The sequence below is a fragment of the Phasianus colchicus genome, chromosome 1 (assembly GCF_987193195.1).
Source record: "Phasianus colchicus chromosome 1, bPhaCol1.hap1.1, whole genome shotgun sequence".
NCBI lineage: Eukaryota > Metazoa > Chordata > Aves > Galliformes > Phasianidae > Phasianus > Phasianus colchicus.
In genome coordinates, this window is record NC_143436.1 from 41,443,424 (window position 1) to 41,461,204 (window position 17,781).

The following is a 17,781-nucleotide window of genomic DNA, read 5'->3' on the forward strand; positions in this document are numbered from 1 at the left end:
GTGTCAAATTTCATCTTCAGGTCTACAGGAACTTTCCTTCTCCTTCTGTTAATTATCCCACATTAATGTTCAGTTCCTCAGTAACGGTCCTTAAACCAGTGTACGTTTCATAAGAAGCTTTTAGCCTTTGAGGCTAAAAGGAGAGCAGAATGTGAGGTTGCCTGCAGAAGATTACTGTTACTCTCTAGAGATCAGTGGTCATTGGAGAGTAGCGCTAGAAGAACCGAAGAGGTGGAAGAGGGTTGTATCTTTTACAGTTTCCTCTTACCCTTTTTCTTTGCCTACCTTTCACAAAATGAATTCTTCTTATGTGTTTGCATCGCCAGACTTATGGTAAATTTGAAGAGTCGTATTTCTGCTGTCCTTTTATTAACCCCATTAAATTGATTTATCTTTAAATGTGCCCGAGTCATCTCTTTATGCTAAAAAGCCAGGATCTTAGCCAATTTGTTGTAGAATTCTTTTGGTTTGTTTTGTTGGCTTTTTTTTTTTTTTTAAGGAAAGTAGTAATTCTTATTCAATGCTCTAAAAAATCAGCTGACAAATGCACTAATAAAAATTCTAAACGTTGTGGATTTCATCTACATTTACACCTAGATATTATGAACACTAAGCTGATAATAGTCCGAACTGCTTGTTTAGTTTTCCCACATTTTCGTTAGTGTTAAACACAAAGAGTTTTGCTGTTATTCAAAATACTAATGATACTGAAACAAACTGAACACAGATTGTGATGCAAATGCTTCTCCGTGTTTTGAAGAAACAGCATGAGCCTTTGCAGCTGCTCATTTCTGGAGAGCAAACAGTCTGTCTCTCAGCAAAGCACAGACCTTCAGAACTGAAATAAACAAGTACGCATTCTTTGTGATGTTAGAAGATGTTTATGGTAGAAGAGGAACCCAGTGGAAGTAATACTGAAGTACTGCTATACTGAATGACTGCCTGCCTTACTTCTTATAACTCGTGGCATGGCAGGGTGTGCCAGAGGTATTTGCAAATCCTACCTCTGTCCCTTAGAACTTACCAGAAATTCAGTATCAGCCAAAAACATCTGTTATGAGGAAAATCTGGAATTATAATACTAATGTTTCTTGGTACTGGACTGGAACAGCTAAGTGTTTCTGCTACTATCCATTAACTATTCATCTTGCTCAATACATTGTTTACACTGTAAGGTAAAGAATTCATGAAAGCTGTGCCTGTTTTTTTTTCCCATTTTGCAGATTGCACAGAGGAAGTGTGGGGATTTCCCATGTGTCGGTACTTGAAGGACAAGGGCTGGTGCTGCGGTCGCAATGCTAGAATGTCAGCATGCTTGGTATGATTCCCCTTTTTTTTTTTTTCCTACTGAAAGCTCTATCCAGATGTTATAGGATTCATTGTTTTTGGCTTCTAATCCAAGAGCCATGACTTTAATCCAAGACTTTGCAGAGTAACGTCATTAATGTTGTAAGCATGATGAATTGTATCTAAAAAAATAGTACTGACCTTCCAGTATTATATATTTTATACTTGCTGAAGGCATGAAAAAATGAGTATTGACAGAAACATATTTTAAGAATGGACAGAAAGGCCAAACCTTTGGTAAAACCTAAACAAGGTAACCCCTTAGGGTAATAGTTCCTGGCCAAGGACTTAGAGTGGAACAAGGTAATTGTAGAAGGATTGCAATCAGTAACTCCCCCAACGCCTTCATGATTCATAATATTGAATGTTCTGACTGTTTTAAACCTAAACAAACTTGCCTCTTCCAAAAGTGAGAAGAGCTCTAAAATCCATGTGGTTTAACAGACTGGAAACATCTTTTTAACACTGCACCAGGAGTTGCAAAGACCTAAGCTCAGTGAGACAGAATGATGAACTGTTGTCTAATTTGAAAGAACAGATATGTATCAAAAATTTTGACCACTGTTTCAGTTAGAAGACTAATATCCTTTATTAGTTTTTATTTCTTGTATCAAGATGAGTCATAGGTTCTGGTAAGCTTTTGCTGCTACCTCTTTACCTCTGTTAGAGAGAATAGAATGGACTAAAGAGGCAGTACAGGTTAACATATCAAGGTTATATAAATGCAAGCTAACATGATAATTTAATACTGTCAGATGAAAGTAAGGGAGGACAGTTAGTATTTCATTAAGCTTAAATGTGTTACCCTTGGCAAGGTACAAGAAAAAATCTGTTTCTTTTAGCCATCATGTTGTAAAACCTTTATCATAAAAATACTTTCGAAAAGAGATTGCCTGTTTTCTTTTTATTGTTAGTGTAATGCAATACCATTACTTCCTAGGCTGACCCATTAGATTAGTTGCTTTCTTTCCCATTCCTTTTCTTTTAGAAAAGGAAAGTCTGGGCTGTCTTTCAACAATGGTAGGAAGATAAATTTTGTAAGCAAATGACTCCGAAGAGATAGTACTGAACATGTGAATATATCTGTTTCAGAGTTCATAGAATTCACAGAAATTAGGCAGTTAAAAATTTCTTTTGTTTAAATCTTCACGAAGGCCAGGAGTTCTCCCATGTCACTAGATGCTTCAACTATTACTACATTTGAAATCCCCTGCTTGCATTTTTCATGACTAGGACACTCCTTGCCCTCTAGGAGGTAGAAAGGAGATGGTGACATGCAGCTGGGCACCCACCTTCCCAGGGGCAATGGCTAGCTTGGAGAAACTGAATCTGCTGAACAATGATAATATACTCACCGTTATAACATATGTTCATCATTACATATTGTTCAAATCGGTTAAAGGGCAAAGGGACAAAGGGTCTAGATGAGATAACTCAGATTCACACTCTTCCAGAACATGCTACAATGCACATCCATCTTCTACAATGCAGCAGGTGTGCACTTTTCACTTCTACAACTACTTGGATTGTAGTAGAAGCACAATCTGAAATACAAGATCAGTTCTCAAATTAGGAGAAGGAAAAGCGGGCGATTCAGTAAAAAGCAGTTCTGTCTGCTGTGGTGGAATTTGGGGACAATGATCCTTGAGTGGTGAGCCATTTTTGATTTTTTATCTAATTTATTTTAGTGTCAGGTAACTGATTGAAGTTTTTCCTTCATTTCTACTATGATCTTTATTGCTGGAGAAAAACATACCATGCTTCTGATTATTTGGTCAGTATGGATCATAAAAATCAAGTACTCTCATACCAACATCAGGATTTGTGATCTGAGGAATCTATTGTGAAAGTTTATGTATAGCATTTTTAACTTCAGTCCCTCTGAATTTTTAAATTTATTTACACTCTTTATACTAGAGTCTAAAAGTATTTAAAGGCATTGGCCATTCAACCAATCTTTACTTTGAAATAATTAATTAGAAAATGAATTTCTTGCATTTCTGGAAGAATAGAAGATATAAAACAAATATCTAATATTGCATTTAAAATATTATATTGTAATAAAGAATTATACAATAATTGTATACAACAATACAAAGACAGAAAAAATACAGAAAGAATTCTCAGAAATTCTTTTAAAAAACTAAGAAAAAGAAAGAAGTTTTGCTCACGTCGATACAGTTGGTTATCTTTGCTTCTCTTATAAATAAACCAAAATAACAGGAGTGAGCTGTTTACGGTTCTGTAACGGTATTAACACTTTAAAGTGTGCAAGCTCATGTTATGTCACACCATTAATCTTTTAAAATGCCATATCCTCTGACTTTTATACAATGTGTTTATAAAATGTTCTGATAAAGAATAAACATATCAGCAATTTAATTCTTTCACTCTTAAAGGCTTTGGAGCGAGTTGCAGTTGGCCAAATGGTAAGTCAGACTGTTTATTTTAACCATTCTAAGATAAAATGTGTTTTTCCCCTTTAAATGCTCTTAATCCGTGACCTTTTATTGAACTTCTGAATTTCTGGAATCTAAAACACTAGCATACACTACATCAAATCCTGATAGATAGCATGTGTCATCCATGAAATTGCATTTTTATTGCTGCGATTGTACCTAGTGAGCCTGTTTTCTCTTGATAATTAAGAGTCTGCAAAAAGGCAAGACTTAAAATTTAAGCTACTCTTCCTAACTTCTTGCACTATCTTTCAGCAAGTATATAAATTAAGTCCAAATGCTCTTCTGATATCCCTGGTTTGGATCACTCCATCCCAGTGTTATATCAACGAATGTAAAAATAGAAATTGTTATGACAAAAGCTTATATCTGTAAGAAACATCATCATTCTCATTTTTAATCTCTGTATTTTTTTTTAAATCTGTGAATACTTTGAATTACTGTTGTACAAGTTATCCTGTTTGGGATGGCAGACACCTACTGTGCAAATATTTAAAAAGACTGAGAACTCTTCTCTCTGTGTGTAATCCTCCTGTTCCCAGTAGTCTTTCATTGTGGGTGCACTTTGCCACAAATTTTAGACTGACAACTATTAACTATTTTTATGGAAACAGATCTTTTATACTTAAAGATAGGAACTTTTAAGTGTATTCTGTTTTTATGAGCATGGTGCTTTCTGCATTGTTGAGACTACAGCATATGATGATTCTGCTAGGAAGTTATTTATTTGTCTGTAAATTGTTATATTTATTTTGCAGACTAGAATTTGGGTCATGATCACTACATTTTTTCTCTGTTCTTTTTTTCTCTGCCAGTCTTTGAACTTCTACTTCAGGCTTTGGGTTTCTTTTTTTTTCTCACATTCAAGCTGTGTTACAATCTGACTATGTAAATTTAACTGGATTCAGGAACATTAGTAAAATGTCCAGTTGTTATGACGATTGTAAGGAATGTAAACCAATAAGTAGAAGCCAATACTGTTTTGGTTTCTTTTTTTTTTTTTTTGCTTTTTTTTTTTTTTGCTTTTTTTGTGCTTTTTTTTTTTTTTACTATGATATTAATTTCAATTCCAATTTTAAATCCTTTCTGTTGATTTTTTTTTTCAGCTGCCTACTGAATCGTTGTTTTATCGAGCTGTTCTTCAGGTTATTATAGAAGAAATTTATGGTGTCACCAAAAGGTAGGAAGCTCTGAATTCAGAGAATACAAAACAACATCTGATTTTCTGTCATCCCTTTCTGTATTTCTTAAGAAGCAGTTTGAAGAATCAGTCTCAGACTGAAATACATATTGGCATTAAAATGAAGGATGCATTTGTTCCTTCTGCACATCACATTTGCTCCTATGTCCACATCACAAATGTATTACCCTTCCTTTACTCATAGCTGAAATAGGTCCTGCTTTGTACCAGATTCGTTATTAAAATCTATCTTCAACAGCAAAGCAATAGCAAACATCTAAAAGTTAACAGCCTAAGGCTGTCCTGTATTTCAGAAGACTTGGCAGCTTTAATAATGCAGAAGACAAAAAGACATTTCCGTTTGTCCTGAGAAAAATGACCAGTGGCTAAAATGGCTGTGAAGGGCTACATCAGCAAGTGCTGATGGCTGCCTGTGTCTACGTCAGCAAGTGCTGTGCCCATGGACGATGGGATTTGGCAAGTTAGTGCTATGATCTTGACATCTTCACTAAACACTTTTCTGGAGTTGCAGTCTGGATTAACTTTTATCTCATTATGTGTGATGTATGCTCATTAGCATCTGGTGTAGAGCACACCTTCCAATTTAATCTAATTTTGGAGCTCTGATCCTGTTCCACAGCACAAACCATGCTGTAGGAGGGGAGCAAATCCCAAAATTCACTTGGGGAATATACTTATGATGAAATAAATGCTAGTGCAGATACCCCCAAGTCTTTTGCAAAGTGGGAAGCCAGACAGCTAGCTCTTCAGAAGGTCTCTTGAAAGAAGAAATACTTGTTTATTTTAAAATTACCTAAAAGTTAACGCGTAAAAGCATTGTTGATAAAGTGTGAAAAAAGTAAGTATGAGATGATAGTATACTTCATTTGTAAAAGGAAGCATAATTTGGAGGAAGTAATTTAGGATTATACTTCTGAAATAAAAGCAGGGCAAGCCTACCTGCTTTCAAGCTGACTAATGTGAGTTGTCACCAGTTTCAGTGGAAAAGCTGATATTTTCTTTATTGTTCTGAAACCTCGTGTGATTGTTCTGCATTTTTTGAGATGTGCAGTTTCAGAATAACGCTTAACACATTAAAGCAAGTGAGAGAATGAGCTGTTAAGACTATGAACTATTATTAATCTGTTCTCCTTTTTTAAATGACTTGTATACAACATGAATCTATTAAATATATTGTATATCTATGCTGACTCTTGCCAGCAACTAAGCACTCACCAGCTGCTCATTCATCACACCCTCAGCAGGATGAGAAAAACTCATCAAGATAAGGACAGTTTGATAAGTTAATGAAAGGGAAAGGTGAAAAAAAAGCAGAGCAACCCTAAACACAAAAAAACAAAGCAAAGGCTCACCCTCTCACCGGCAGACTGCTGCCCAGGCAATCTTCAAGCATCTGCTACCTTGAGAATACCACCCTCCAGCTTTATTGCTGTGTGTCATGGTATACAGTATGGCACATCCCTGTGGTGTGTTTAAGTCAGCTGTCCTGGCTGGGTTCACCCCTGGCCTTTTGCCCAACCCAATCCTCCTTGCTGCAAGGCAGAGCTGTTTGACATCAGCTGAAATATCCATGTGTTATCAGCACTGTTTTAGTCACAAATGCAAAACACAACACCATATGCTCTGAAGAAAGTTAACCTATCTCAGCCAGACCCAGTGTGATATCTTTCCCCCTCTAGCATCTCATTAGGAGGGCAGAGGCCTATCATAGCAGCATAATCATTAACTGATTTTCAGGCTGCATCAGCCCAAATGTTTAAATGCACCTCAATATTAAATATGACTACAGAAATTCACATTTATTAAAAATAAATGTGACCATTGGTTCTCAATGAATGGGGATCCCTGCCACCCAAAAAACATTAGAACTGCTACTGGGTAAAGTCATTATGTTGACCTTGGTAGATGTTAATTCTGATCCTTAAATAAGGAGAAAGAGTTTTTACTAAGAATAAAGAGGGAGAAAAGTTTAAAATATTTACAAATTAAAATTAAATATATATATATATATATTTGTTATTTTTCTACTTAGAATATTTTCTTCTTAAGAAATTGACGTGCATGTTCAGGAGCAGCTGTTACAGCTGAAAATGTAACTCCTAAGCTGCAAAACTGGATGAGGGCAGTGCTATGTGGGGGAATAGTCAAGAAAGTGAGTTCAGATTAACAAAAGCTTCATGTAATTTCTCCAAGATATTTTAAACAAAGAAGAGAAAATGAACGGATGTGACTTGTTCAGTGTTTCTATTTGGTCTTCATGTTTTTGTGCATTATTTTAACATGTTTTCTTAAATTGTCTGCAGTTTTAGCTGGCTTCAAAAGTGAGCCACCGCCGTAAACAGGGAAAGTTCTGGTATCACTTAACTAAGCAACAGTTTTGAGGATAAGAATACAAGGTTACAGTGAAATTTTGCTACTACCTGCTATTTGCTCAGTGTGTTGGTTCACAATAAATTACAGCGGCTTTGTAGTAAATAATGACAGTGTTATAGGAGCACAGAAGGAAATATCATTCAGCAGAAATAAGAATTTTGTCACTCGTATGAAGAAATAAAACCATCATGGGAGAAATTAAAAAGAAACCTTCTCCTCTCTCATTTTTTGGTAAAATAGTAACCATCCTCCAGCTGTAGTACAGCTCAATGTGCAAACGTGCCTATTTGTGCCTTGCCAACTTCTCCAAGTACTAGCTAGTTGTTTTAAGTGAAAAGGAGAAAAGGAAAATTGTCACTAAGTTGACTCAAGGGGCTGTCCAACAGATTTATTTGCCCTCAACTGGAAATTCAGATAACAATGATTTTTAAAATCTGTAAGTTTCTGCTAGTGGAATGCATGCATCTCAACATTATATTTGCAGTGATCGACATGTTGGAAAAATTTTCTCCAAATCATCCTCCTTCTTAGATTATGTCAGAAAGTCTCTGAAAAAACTGGAACTGGATGATTCAAAGGTGAGTCGCTAAACAGAGACTGCATGAAATCCTTATATTCATGTAAGTTCTTGAGCTCAGCACCATAATGCGGTGTTTAAACTGTGTTGTGTTCATGTATTGCTATAGAAAGTTTATATATTGCTATATAAAGTACTATTAATAGAGCTGATCTCTGTTTTGATTATATTTCTATTAAAATATGTTATTGTTTGTTAATTTAGTACATTATTATTTATTTAATATTATATTTCTATTAAGAAATATATCAGAATTGTTTCATGTTTTTTGGAAAGTCCTTTTCATGTATCATCTCTTTGGAAAGCTTTGTTTTTCTAATGACTTCATAGAAAACAATTGTCTTTTATGCGTGATGCTGATGATCGGAATTCTTGAAGGCCTTTCCAGTATTTTTGAAGATACTCCTACAAATCCCTTTTCAGGCAAAAGAAATGTTCTAGACACTCGGTTTTATACATGCAGTCACGTAGAGAAAACTAAAGCCTTTTTGATGCTAAGTGAAGCAGGTATGAAGAGTTTCTTCCCTGAGCTCATACTGTGCATCCTGATAAAAGTGACTCTTGCACCCTTGTAAACCCAGCTAACATACTATCCTATACAAAGATGTTGTTTTTTGCATTTGTATTTCTTTTTAAAATGAAAGCAATTGAAAAAGAAAAGAAAAAAAAAAAGAAAAAAAAAAGAAATATTAGGAAACACGTTGACCCCTTTAAATTTTCATTTCCCTGGCACTATTTCTCGATTCCCTTTTGAAAGTGAAAAACATAACATTATAGTGCATAATACTGATCATTCCATCCATGCAGTGTGCTTCTTATACAGTTTGGTTCCCAAAGTATTTCCTATTGATTTTAGCCTTCGGACAGTCTCCTCAAGCAGCCTTTGAAGACGTTCTCTGGTACTGCCTCTGCATGTGGAAAAGCCTGATACTTTTTTTTTTTTTTCCTGCGAATTGATGAATGTTAAGGAGAAAGGGTAACCTTTTAAAATAACTTTCCCAGGTAGAGAGAAAGAAGTCAGTACAAAGCTGGGATTTAAACTTGAAAGGTCTTTTGCAATTTGTTTATGTTTTCAAGTGCCTTGTGTTATATCTTTACAATACAGCTGCTAAGTTGGTCAACAGATGGCAACCTAGCATTAGGCATGGAATATGGTTGTGTGAATGGAAAATCCTGGCTGCAGTGTAAGAATAAGCTGTGCAGCGGATACACTAGAAAGTGTTTTGCAGAATATTAAAAAAAAAAAAACAGTAAAAATCAAATAAAAAGTAGATGTGGCAAGCATATAAAATACTTAAGTTGAATGTTGTAGTAGTTTTTGGTAAATCAGTGCTTAATATCCAAAGTTGAAATGTGTAATCAATTAGAATTTACAGGCGCATCGAACCATCGACTAGGATAAAAATGTGAAACAAATAGCTAAAAGGCCAAATAATAGCAACAGATGGTGGAATCTTGCTTACAGCTTTTAGAAAAATACTTCTGCTACTTTGTTTTAAAAGGGTTATTTATTTTAAAGGATTCTTAGTTTAAAAGGAGTCTTAGTTTAAAAGGATTAAATTCTGTTTGCTAATTGAGTTACCTGTTTGCCTTTCCATATAAATAGATGCTAACATCACACACTTGCACTGGTTTAAAGTAACTGCTGGCATCTTCCTTATCGTGAGTGCAGTCACCCAAAAGCAGCAGTGGATTGTTTGTGTTACAGCCAGTTTAATGAATTATTGATTAAATTCTGCCGGTAAAGAGTTACACATTATTTTCTTTAAAACTAGTGAGCATGGAAACTCCATGATAACGTGCCTGATTTTAGAAGTGCTGCCTTTTGCTAGAAAGGCTCTGGGCAAGGCTGCCCTGGCAGAAGTGTATCTCAGCACCACTTCAAGCTGCATGCTTGTGTGGGAGCTGAAGATCTCATTCAAATAAATGCTCGTTTTTGCTCATGTTTCTCATTTTTATGTGCAGCTGGCTGCACACTGACAACTGAGTTTTATGCTGATCAAAATAATATTATTTTTCATTTCCCAGCTATATTCAAATCTGCAGCAGTATAAAAGCGGTGCTATTTTGATGGTAGGGTGAGGAAAGTTGTTACTGCTCCCTCAATGGTGGCTCTGACATTGCAGTTTGCATGGTGGAGTCAGCGCTCTATCTACACAGTATTGGAGAATGTGTTAAATTCCTCTCTTCAGAAAAAAATACTTACATAGCTAAAAATGTGATGAATGCTATGCACTTGCTCTCACAGACAACAAATCAAAGAGAAATTTATGCAGAATATGTTTTCTAGTTCTGTTTTTAAAAAAGAACAAAAGAGCAGCTGCACTGCATAGACCAAACGTCTGCTCTGTCTCTGGTAGTGGCTAAAAACTGGTGCCTGAGGAAAAGTGCAAGTAAAGAGTAAGCATAAGTGGATAGTACTGCCACAATAAGCAAAAACGTGCCCGTCATTTACTGATAAAGGAGTCAATCATTGTCTTCATTCATCAGTTTCTATCAGTAATGTTCAAAAAGCAGCTAAGTAAAATCTTGGTCAGATCAGAAGTGCTTCTTGCTTTCTCTGGAAAAATAGAGTGAGGGCAACTGCCTGAAAAACCCAAACTACCTCGATGCTCATTCATGTGCATTTTGCTAAATGAGGGCTCATATGAGGGCTCTTCTCAGGTATTCAGGTACTTCAACCCCATCAGTTCATCACTGGGACAACACCTCTTTCATGTGTGAAATAGATGAGAAGGTCTTTGCTGATCAGAAATGAGAACCAGAGCCTTTATGAAAAGATTGTCAATCAGGACTGAGTGAGACAGAATAGTAATATTCTATTTTATTTTTTGCCCTACAAAAAGTAGCATTTGCCAGTCACCCATTTGTTGTTACAAGTTACCCTTCAGGGACAGAAGTTTCCCATTACCTTAGCCAAAATAATTTCCTCCATAGTGTTTCTTTTCAATGTAGAAGAGCCTGTCAATTCCAGATTACACACTGAGATGTAAATGAACTCTTTTCCTGCCTTTTGTTTGAAGACCATTTTTTTCGGTAGTAAAACTGAGGCATGCACCGTGACTGTCGAATTTCTGACAAAATATTCTCATTTTGTGAGGGCAGAGAGGGGTCTTCTAGTGTGAGCTTGATGCTTCACAGGTATGGTTATATTGCTCCTACATTCAGAACTAATGGAATTGCTTTGTGGGCCATGGGCCACTGTGCAGGGCTTCAGTAATTGGTGTGGATACACACAGAGGCAGTATTTTATTCCAGGTTTTTTTTCTCCCTGTGTTCCCATACACACCATGTTGTACAAACAAAGCATTCAATGTTGCTTAGATATGGAATAAATTCTTTCTATCAGGTTTCTTCTCCCTTTTGTTCCCTTTTTGCCTGATTTAAAATGAGCGTGGGACTCTCATGAGAGAATGAAGTGCTCATCCCAGTTCCTTCTTCTGATGGAGCTGCCCTCTCATGCACTGTCACTCTCACTTCTTTCGAGTAGTAAGGGCAGCTGCTCCTTCCTCTTGCTGCATTTCTTCAGCATGATGTGTTTCCACTGTTTGTGGCCTTCTTGCAGATAGATTTAAGTGTTCTTAAATTGCCCTGTGTCCTGTTCCTATTGGGATAAATCAGGCAAAAGGATGTTCACAGAGCGATGAAAGGTTATGGGCTTAGCAGGTTAAGGCTGGGAGACTTAGGGACCTGCAGTCTAGCCAGGATGATGACTGTTCTGTTAAGTTTAGGAGTTGGACTCGATGATCCTCATAGGTCTCCTCCAACTTGGGATGCTCTGTGATTCTAAGTGGGAACCTCGGTGGGTGAAGCTGCTCAGCAAGCAAGCTGGCCAGGATTTATTTCAGGACGGAATGCTGTTTTGTGCCACATCTGATTGCAGGAAGATATACAGGGCTGGGAACACTCCTGACACATCCGCAAACAAAAGCTATTAGTCACTGTGATTTCATCTCCCGCTATACTTACACTGTAGCTGCTGCTAGGGGCTAATAGCACATAAGGTAGTTACTTTGTCTTAGTCAAAATATTTCACAAATTACTTAACCCTTTGAGATGCAGACATATGCTGGGGAGGTGGAGTAGAAGTTTTGAAGATAAGGTCACCTTAAGCTTCCACAAACAAAGAGAAGCCTTTTTCCAGTGAGTGAGTGTGTTGTGGCAGATTCACTTGGTTTTGTTTAACTGAGCTTCCAGGTCTCCTGTGACTGGTGTTTTTAAGTTCTGAACCACCTGGTGACTGCACATAACCTGAATTTGCTTCCTGCTGAAAAAGTCATGTATTTGGTGAACAACCTGAGATAAGAATCTACAACAGTAAACAGATGGTTAACACACACTTTCCACCATTCCTGTTTGCTATAGCTCTGACCAGAATTCTTAAAAACAGCTGCCACCCATTTGTCTTTTTCTGACCCTGGGCTTCAGGTAGAACATCTCTCAAAGATCTACAGCTGTCAGGTCTGAACTGCTGGATCAGCAAAGGGCACTGGACCTGTCTGTGAGGTGCTGAACCCATCACAGTAGCAGTGAAATTAGTAGCACAGTAACAGAAACTCATGTCCTGTAAAAAGCTCATTTGTCATCTTACATGATTTAAACAGCTTTCATTTTTCATATATTATGGCTAGCAATGTTAGAATATTTTGAAGTCTTCATTTAGCTATGTAGCTAAATGTGGGTATAAGTAATATCATCCTGCATATTTTGAAAAGGTTAAGTATTTAAAGTATATTTAATTAAATGAATGCATTAGCACTTTCTTTTGCTACAATAACTGATACTTTTTGGTTTATTTATAATTAATAATTGTTAAATAATTATATAATTTTCTCTTATCTTTCTGAAGGTTTTTTCAACTTATTATATATCATTAAATCATGAAATAATCCTTTTCATACAGTAGTTATGCCTACATTTTTTAATATCACTAAATAAATCCAAAGAGATCTGAAATACAGTGGCCTTAGTTCAGATCTTCTGGAATTCCTATACTGCTTCCTTTTTGGTACATTGACTTCGTGCTTTTGCAAACTCTGTAGTTTCTAATTTTGAGTAATAAAACTTATGAGAGAAAGCTGAAAATAGAATTTGTATTAAATAATACTAATTATTTTGCTTATTTTTTGTCAGACAGACTTTATTTTCTAATGGTTTTGGACACACTTGATGTATGTTTCATATGGCTATAGTGTGTTTTAAAGAAATAGAAAAAAAACCAATGCTTTTTAAGAGAACTAGCATTAGAGCGTGTGTGACTTTTTGGCTTTCATTTTGATGAAGTAACAAAGAAAGTCAAAATTCTGAGTTTTATACGACTAATAAAAAAGCTCATTCTATTGATTTTTTTAAATAAAATTAGGATATGTTAATTTTAAAAACAACTAGTTTTGCACAAGGAGCATAGATATACTTTTATTCCAAGTTCCATGTAATTTATCACTATTTCAGAAGTGCAGTTTTAGCATATGTTTCCTTTTTATAATTGCTCAGATGGCAAAGTGAACATGGTTTAAGGAGATGTCTTCTCTTATGAGCCAGTTATTCATGTTAGCTAAATCTATATTTAATATATTGGGTTCATTTCTGAATACATTTTCAGCAGACATAACTTATGCTCTGCTTGCTTGCATGTATTTACATGATAAGAGTACTCTTTCTAAAATGAATACAAAAACAGTTCCAATTTACTGTGTTCAGATTCCTGTAGTATTAGATGAAAACAAGGCCTAGAGCCAAGAACTTAAAGATAGAACTGTCAGAGACTCCTCTGAGAAGAAATAGATGTCCCAAGCACAGATGTGCACTGTGAAAATGCTGCAGTAAATATACCTTGCAGACAGCTTCACAATGCATGGCTGATAAAATGTTCTGAAGCACCTCTGGATTTTCTTGGATCCATCCCTACTACACATTTTTCCCCTTTCTAGACCAAACCAGGGCCTATCCAACAAGCCTTCACAAGCTTCATGGTCCCTCTGATAAACATGCAGGTAGAAGCCCTGTACCCCCGTGTTTGTTCTTAGTCCAGTCTGTGTCATGAGCTGTCCTGGACTTAGTCCCTAACCATGTTCTACTCATGTCATAGTGAGTAGGTTTTGAGGATGTTCCTTCTCCTTTACGCAATTTATCATATCTGTTTCCTCATTTGGTCCTACATTATCTGTGTTTCAGATCTGAATGATCTTTCAATTCATTAAGCTTGAACGCAACTGTGACAAATTATGCTGAGCAGAATGCTGTAAACCTTTTAATAAGAGACACTGTGCTCCGTACATGTTATTGCTAAACAACATTTCAATTAATCTGCAGGTGAGGATGAAAAGCCTCTATCCTTATGGAACTTGTGAGGATAACTTGCATTACAGTATTTGGAGAGCTAAACTTTTTAAAAACAACATATTTTACAGTTCTATCCTTCCTAGAAAATGCTTATTAATGTTTCCAGTTATGTGAGAACATTCTAGAGTAAGAGAATCCATCCATCTTTAATATTTATCTATTCAAATTTTGCTAAAGTTGTTTCTGATATGAATTTCTGATTCATGTTACAAGATTTTGACCGAAGAAGCATGGCATTCTCTGAGCCTATCCCATAGGATTAGCTGAGTTTCTGAACTTAAATTCAACACCAATATGAACTCTTTAGCTGAAGAGATTTCCTAAATTCAAATGGCAGAACATATTATTCATTTCCCATATGTAATGTTACTCAGTTTCCAAAACCTGACATACAGAAACTTTCTAAGAGTCTTAACTACAGAATAACTACTTGCAAATGCAGAAGTTTTTAGTGTGGTGTGCTATTTGAGATGCCAGAGAGCTAAGCCAGTTTTGTTTTCAAGTAGATTGCTTAAAAGAATGCCACTGAAAATTCTTCTGAGAACTTGGTGGTTGTGTGGGAATATTTATTTTTTCATTTGTCTGCTAACTTGCACTGAAAGAAACTACTTTCTTGAAAGTCAAATATTATGAAAGTATGCCACACAGCTGCTACTGTGGAAAGTATGTGCCTGGTTCTTTTGCTGTGATAAAACACATAAGAATGCCTTCCCCATTTTTTGGCATTTGTTAGTGTCTCCTTAAAACACCTTTCAGCTGTGTTCTGATATAAAGTTAATTAATGCCTACCTTGACTTGGTAGGAGAGAATATTATAAAATGCAGTTAGCAAATGAAGGTTCTTCCACTTAGACATAAGAGGAATAATTGTATTGCATCACTTAATTTTACTTAATTTTATTTTAAAATTGTTTAAGAGCCACATACTTAGACTTGGGGAGCTGTCAGTAGTGGAATCAAATGAAACATTAAAACATGAACAAACTTGTACATATATAACACTGCTTGGCACAAAAAAGTTTTGCAGAAATCACAAAAATGTCTGATCCTGCCACATTCAGTGTTGTGGATTTTAAATGAAAATGAACACCTCAAACTTTATATTTCTGTTATTATTTGAGGAAATATTTAATGAAGACTCAGGTAACACTTGTATTACAGTGTATGAAATATACCCTGCATATGTATGCTGCATAATGCTGTTTTCGAGTATAATTGCTTTTCAAAAAGGCAAAATACTATCCCAATTATGGTAATGTAGCTTTTCAGTCTGACAGCAGTTTGAAGCAGTGTGATTGTTGTGTTAACCCAGTAGGCAGCTCAGTGCCATGCTTGCTACCCCAAAGTGGATACAGGAAGGAGCTGGGTATTGAGATAAAGATAATTTTAATAGGACAGGAAAGGAAGGGAAAATAATGATGATGATGATTAAAGACTATACAAAACAAGTGATGCAGAAGTGCAAGTGACCCATGCCCAGCCAGTCCCTGAGCATCAACTCCCCACTCCATCCAGCTCCCTCACTTTTATCATTCACCATGATGCCATATGGTATGGGATAGCCCTTTGGCCTGTAGGGGCCAGCTGTCCTGGTTGTGTCCCCTCCCAGCTCCTTGTGTTCCCCCAGCTCCTCAGTGGTAGGGCAGGACAAGAAGCTGAAATGTCCTTGGCTCCATGAGCACTGCTCAGCAACAACTAAGGCATCAGTGTGCTACCAACATTACTCTCATAATAAATGCCAAACACTGCACCATCCTAGCTACTTGGAATAAAATTAACACTATTCCAGCTGGGAATAGCCAGGACTGGGACTTCAATTAGAATTAGAAATAATATAGATTGTGTTTCAAATGAAGTTCTAAATAAACATAAGTTTCTCAGTAATTAAATTATGTGAAAAACAAAATTTTTTTAACCACCTTAGTCTTAAGAAAATTGTAAAAAGTGGCTCTGTAGGATGGTCTCCCAAGGATTTTGTACTGAGGCTGCTCTGCTGAAGGGTTCTTATTACTCTCTGGTACTCTTGCTGGTGTTCATGATAGTTCAAGAAGAAAGAACAGACATGAATGTGCAGTCAGATCAGGGGAAAGCAGTCTCTAGGGGAAGCAAAGAGAAACACATCTGTTTAACCTGTCTGTGGGACAGGATCTGTAGGATCTGGCTCTCCTTTGAAGAGGGTGTGCAGACAGGAAAAGACTTTCTTCAGTTCAAACAAAATATTCTTAGCCTGGGGAAAGACACAGCTCTGAAAAAAGACTCTAGAGAAATGCCAAGTGTGGTATTCCTCATTGTCACCCACCTTGTGCCCATCTGCTTTCTTTTCAGCATGTGCTCTATCAGTACATTTGTGTGAATGCTGTATAGCACTGTGCTTGGGCATGCAGCACCTCATCTGCTCTTGAGGATTTGCTGACAGCCTCACAGTAGTGAAGCCTGAAGAGCCCACTGTAGGGCTCGGTGCCACCTCCAGCATGTGGTGATGTTGTAACAGGGACAGTGGGAACGTGGCTGCCCTCTAATCCCTCTTGGCTGTTCTGGCTATTTTGGCCATCACACCAGTCCACAAAGAGATAGATTATTTTGAAAGAAAGGATGCACTACCATCATAGTGCAAAGAGAAGCAGCACTTTTGTTTGCAAAATCAGGAGCTAAATCAGCAAAGTATACTGGCCAAAAACTCTTTATGCATTGAACCTTACTGGAATATCAGTAACATAAGCTATATCTTTGAGTGCAGAATTATTACTAAGACAAAGTCATGATATGTTTTTAGGTTCCTTCACACATTTTGACTCATGCTGCGAGTTCATATTAACAGCATCATAACGTAAGAAAAAAAGTTCTGTGCATGTATATAAAATTTCTGGTACATTCACAAATCTGTGGCATCCCTGTTCAGAGAACAATTGTACACACAATTCCAATGGCTAAATGGGGCTTTCTTTGCATATGTAAGTCCAATTCTGTCCGAAAAATGTGAACAATAATTTACTGTGCCTCACCTTGGGAGGGCAGCTGAAGAATGTGCTGGGTGCCCTTGAAGTACTGAAGCCAGGTGGCAAACTGTTGTGGTTTCAAAGCCAGCATAATCTGGGTTTTGGTCTCCCTCCAGTAAATCGACCACGTAGCTAGGGACCACTTTCCCTTTTCGTGCCCTTTTCTGTCAACAGTTTTCTGTGGTCATTGTCTCTCTTTCAGCTGACCTGTTGTATTCAAACCAAACTTTTAATTGAGGTGCAGTTTGGAATATTACCTAATCTGTCCATGACAGCAGGATGCGTTCTGTCAGTGTGCTGAGCGAGGAGGGAGTGCAAAAGCATTTGGGCTCAGTACACAAGTATGTCTACATCCAGGAGACATTTCTGACCCAACTTTATATTTGCAAAACATTTCATGGTTTGTTTTGTTTTAATTGAAATGATTCATGTTGAAAAATGGAGACCAGAAAGTATGCAATAGCAGAAAGGTTTCGTATTCATATTT

At 36.7% G+C, this 17,781-nt stretch overlaps 1 protein-coding gene across 6 annotated transcripts in view; it reads left to right on the forward strand.

The window, feature by feature from the left end:
- Nucleotides 1-17,781, forward strand: part of METTL25 (methyltransferase like 25) — a 72,820-nt gene that overhangs the window by 31,277 nt on the left and 23,762 nt on the right. For 2 of the 6 annotated variants that reach the window (XR_016466141.1, XM_090139330.1), the window contains exons 6-9: nt 1,224-1,318; nt 3,747-3,776; nt 4,913-4,986; nt 7,912-7,958. Coding sequence is in view for 5 of the 6 variants with exons in the window: in XM_090139330.1 (XP_089995456.1) it covers nt 1,224-1,318; nt 3,747-3,776; nt 4,913-4,986; nt 7,912-7,951 (239 nt within the window). In the remaining variant the exon portion in view is untranslated. Of the gene's footprint in view, nt 1-1,223; nt 1,319-3,746; nt 3,777-4,912; nt 4,987-7,864; nt 7,959-8,380; nt 12,690-17,781 lie in introns of those variants that run through there. The other 4 variants (XM_090139319.1, XM_090139314.1, XM_090139325.1 and 1 more) reach the window with 3 other exon arrangements.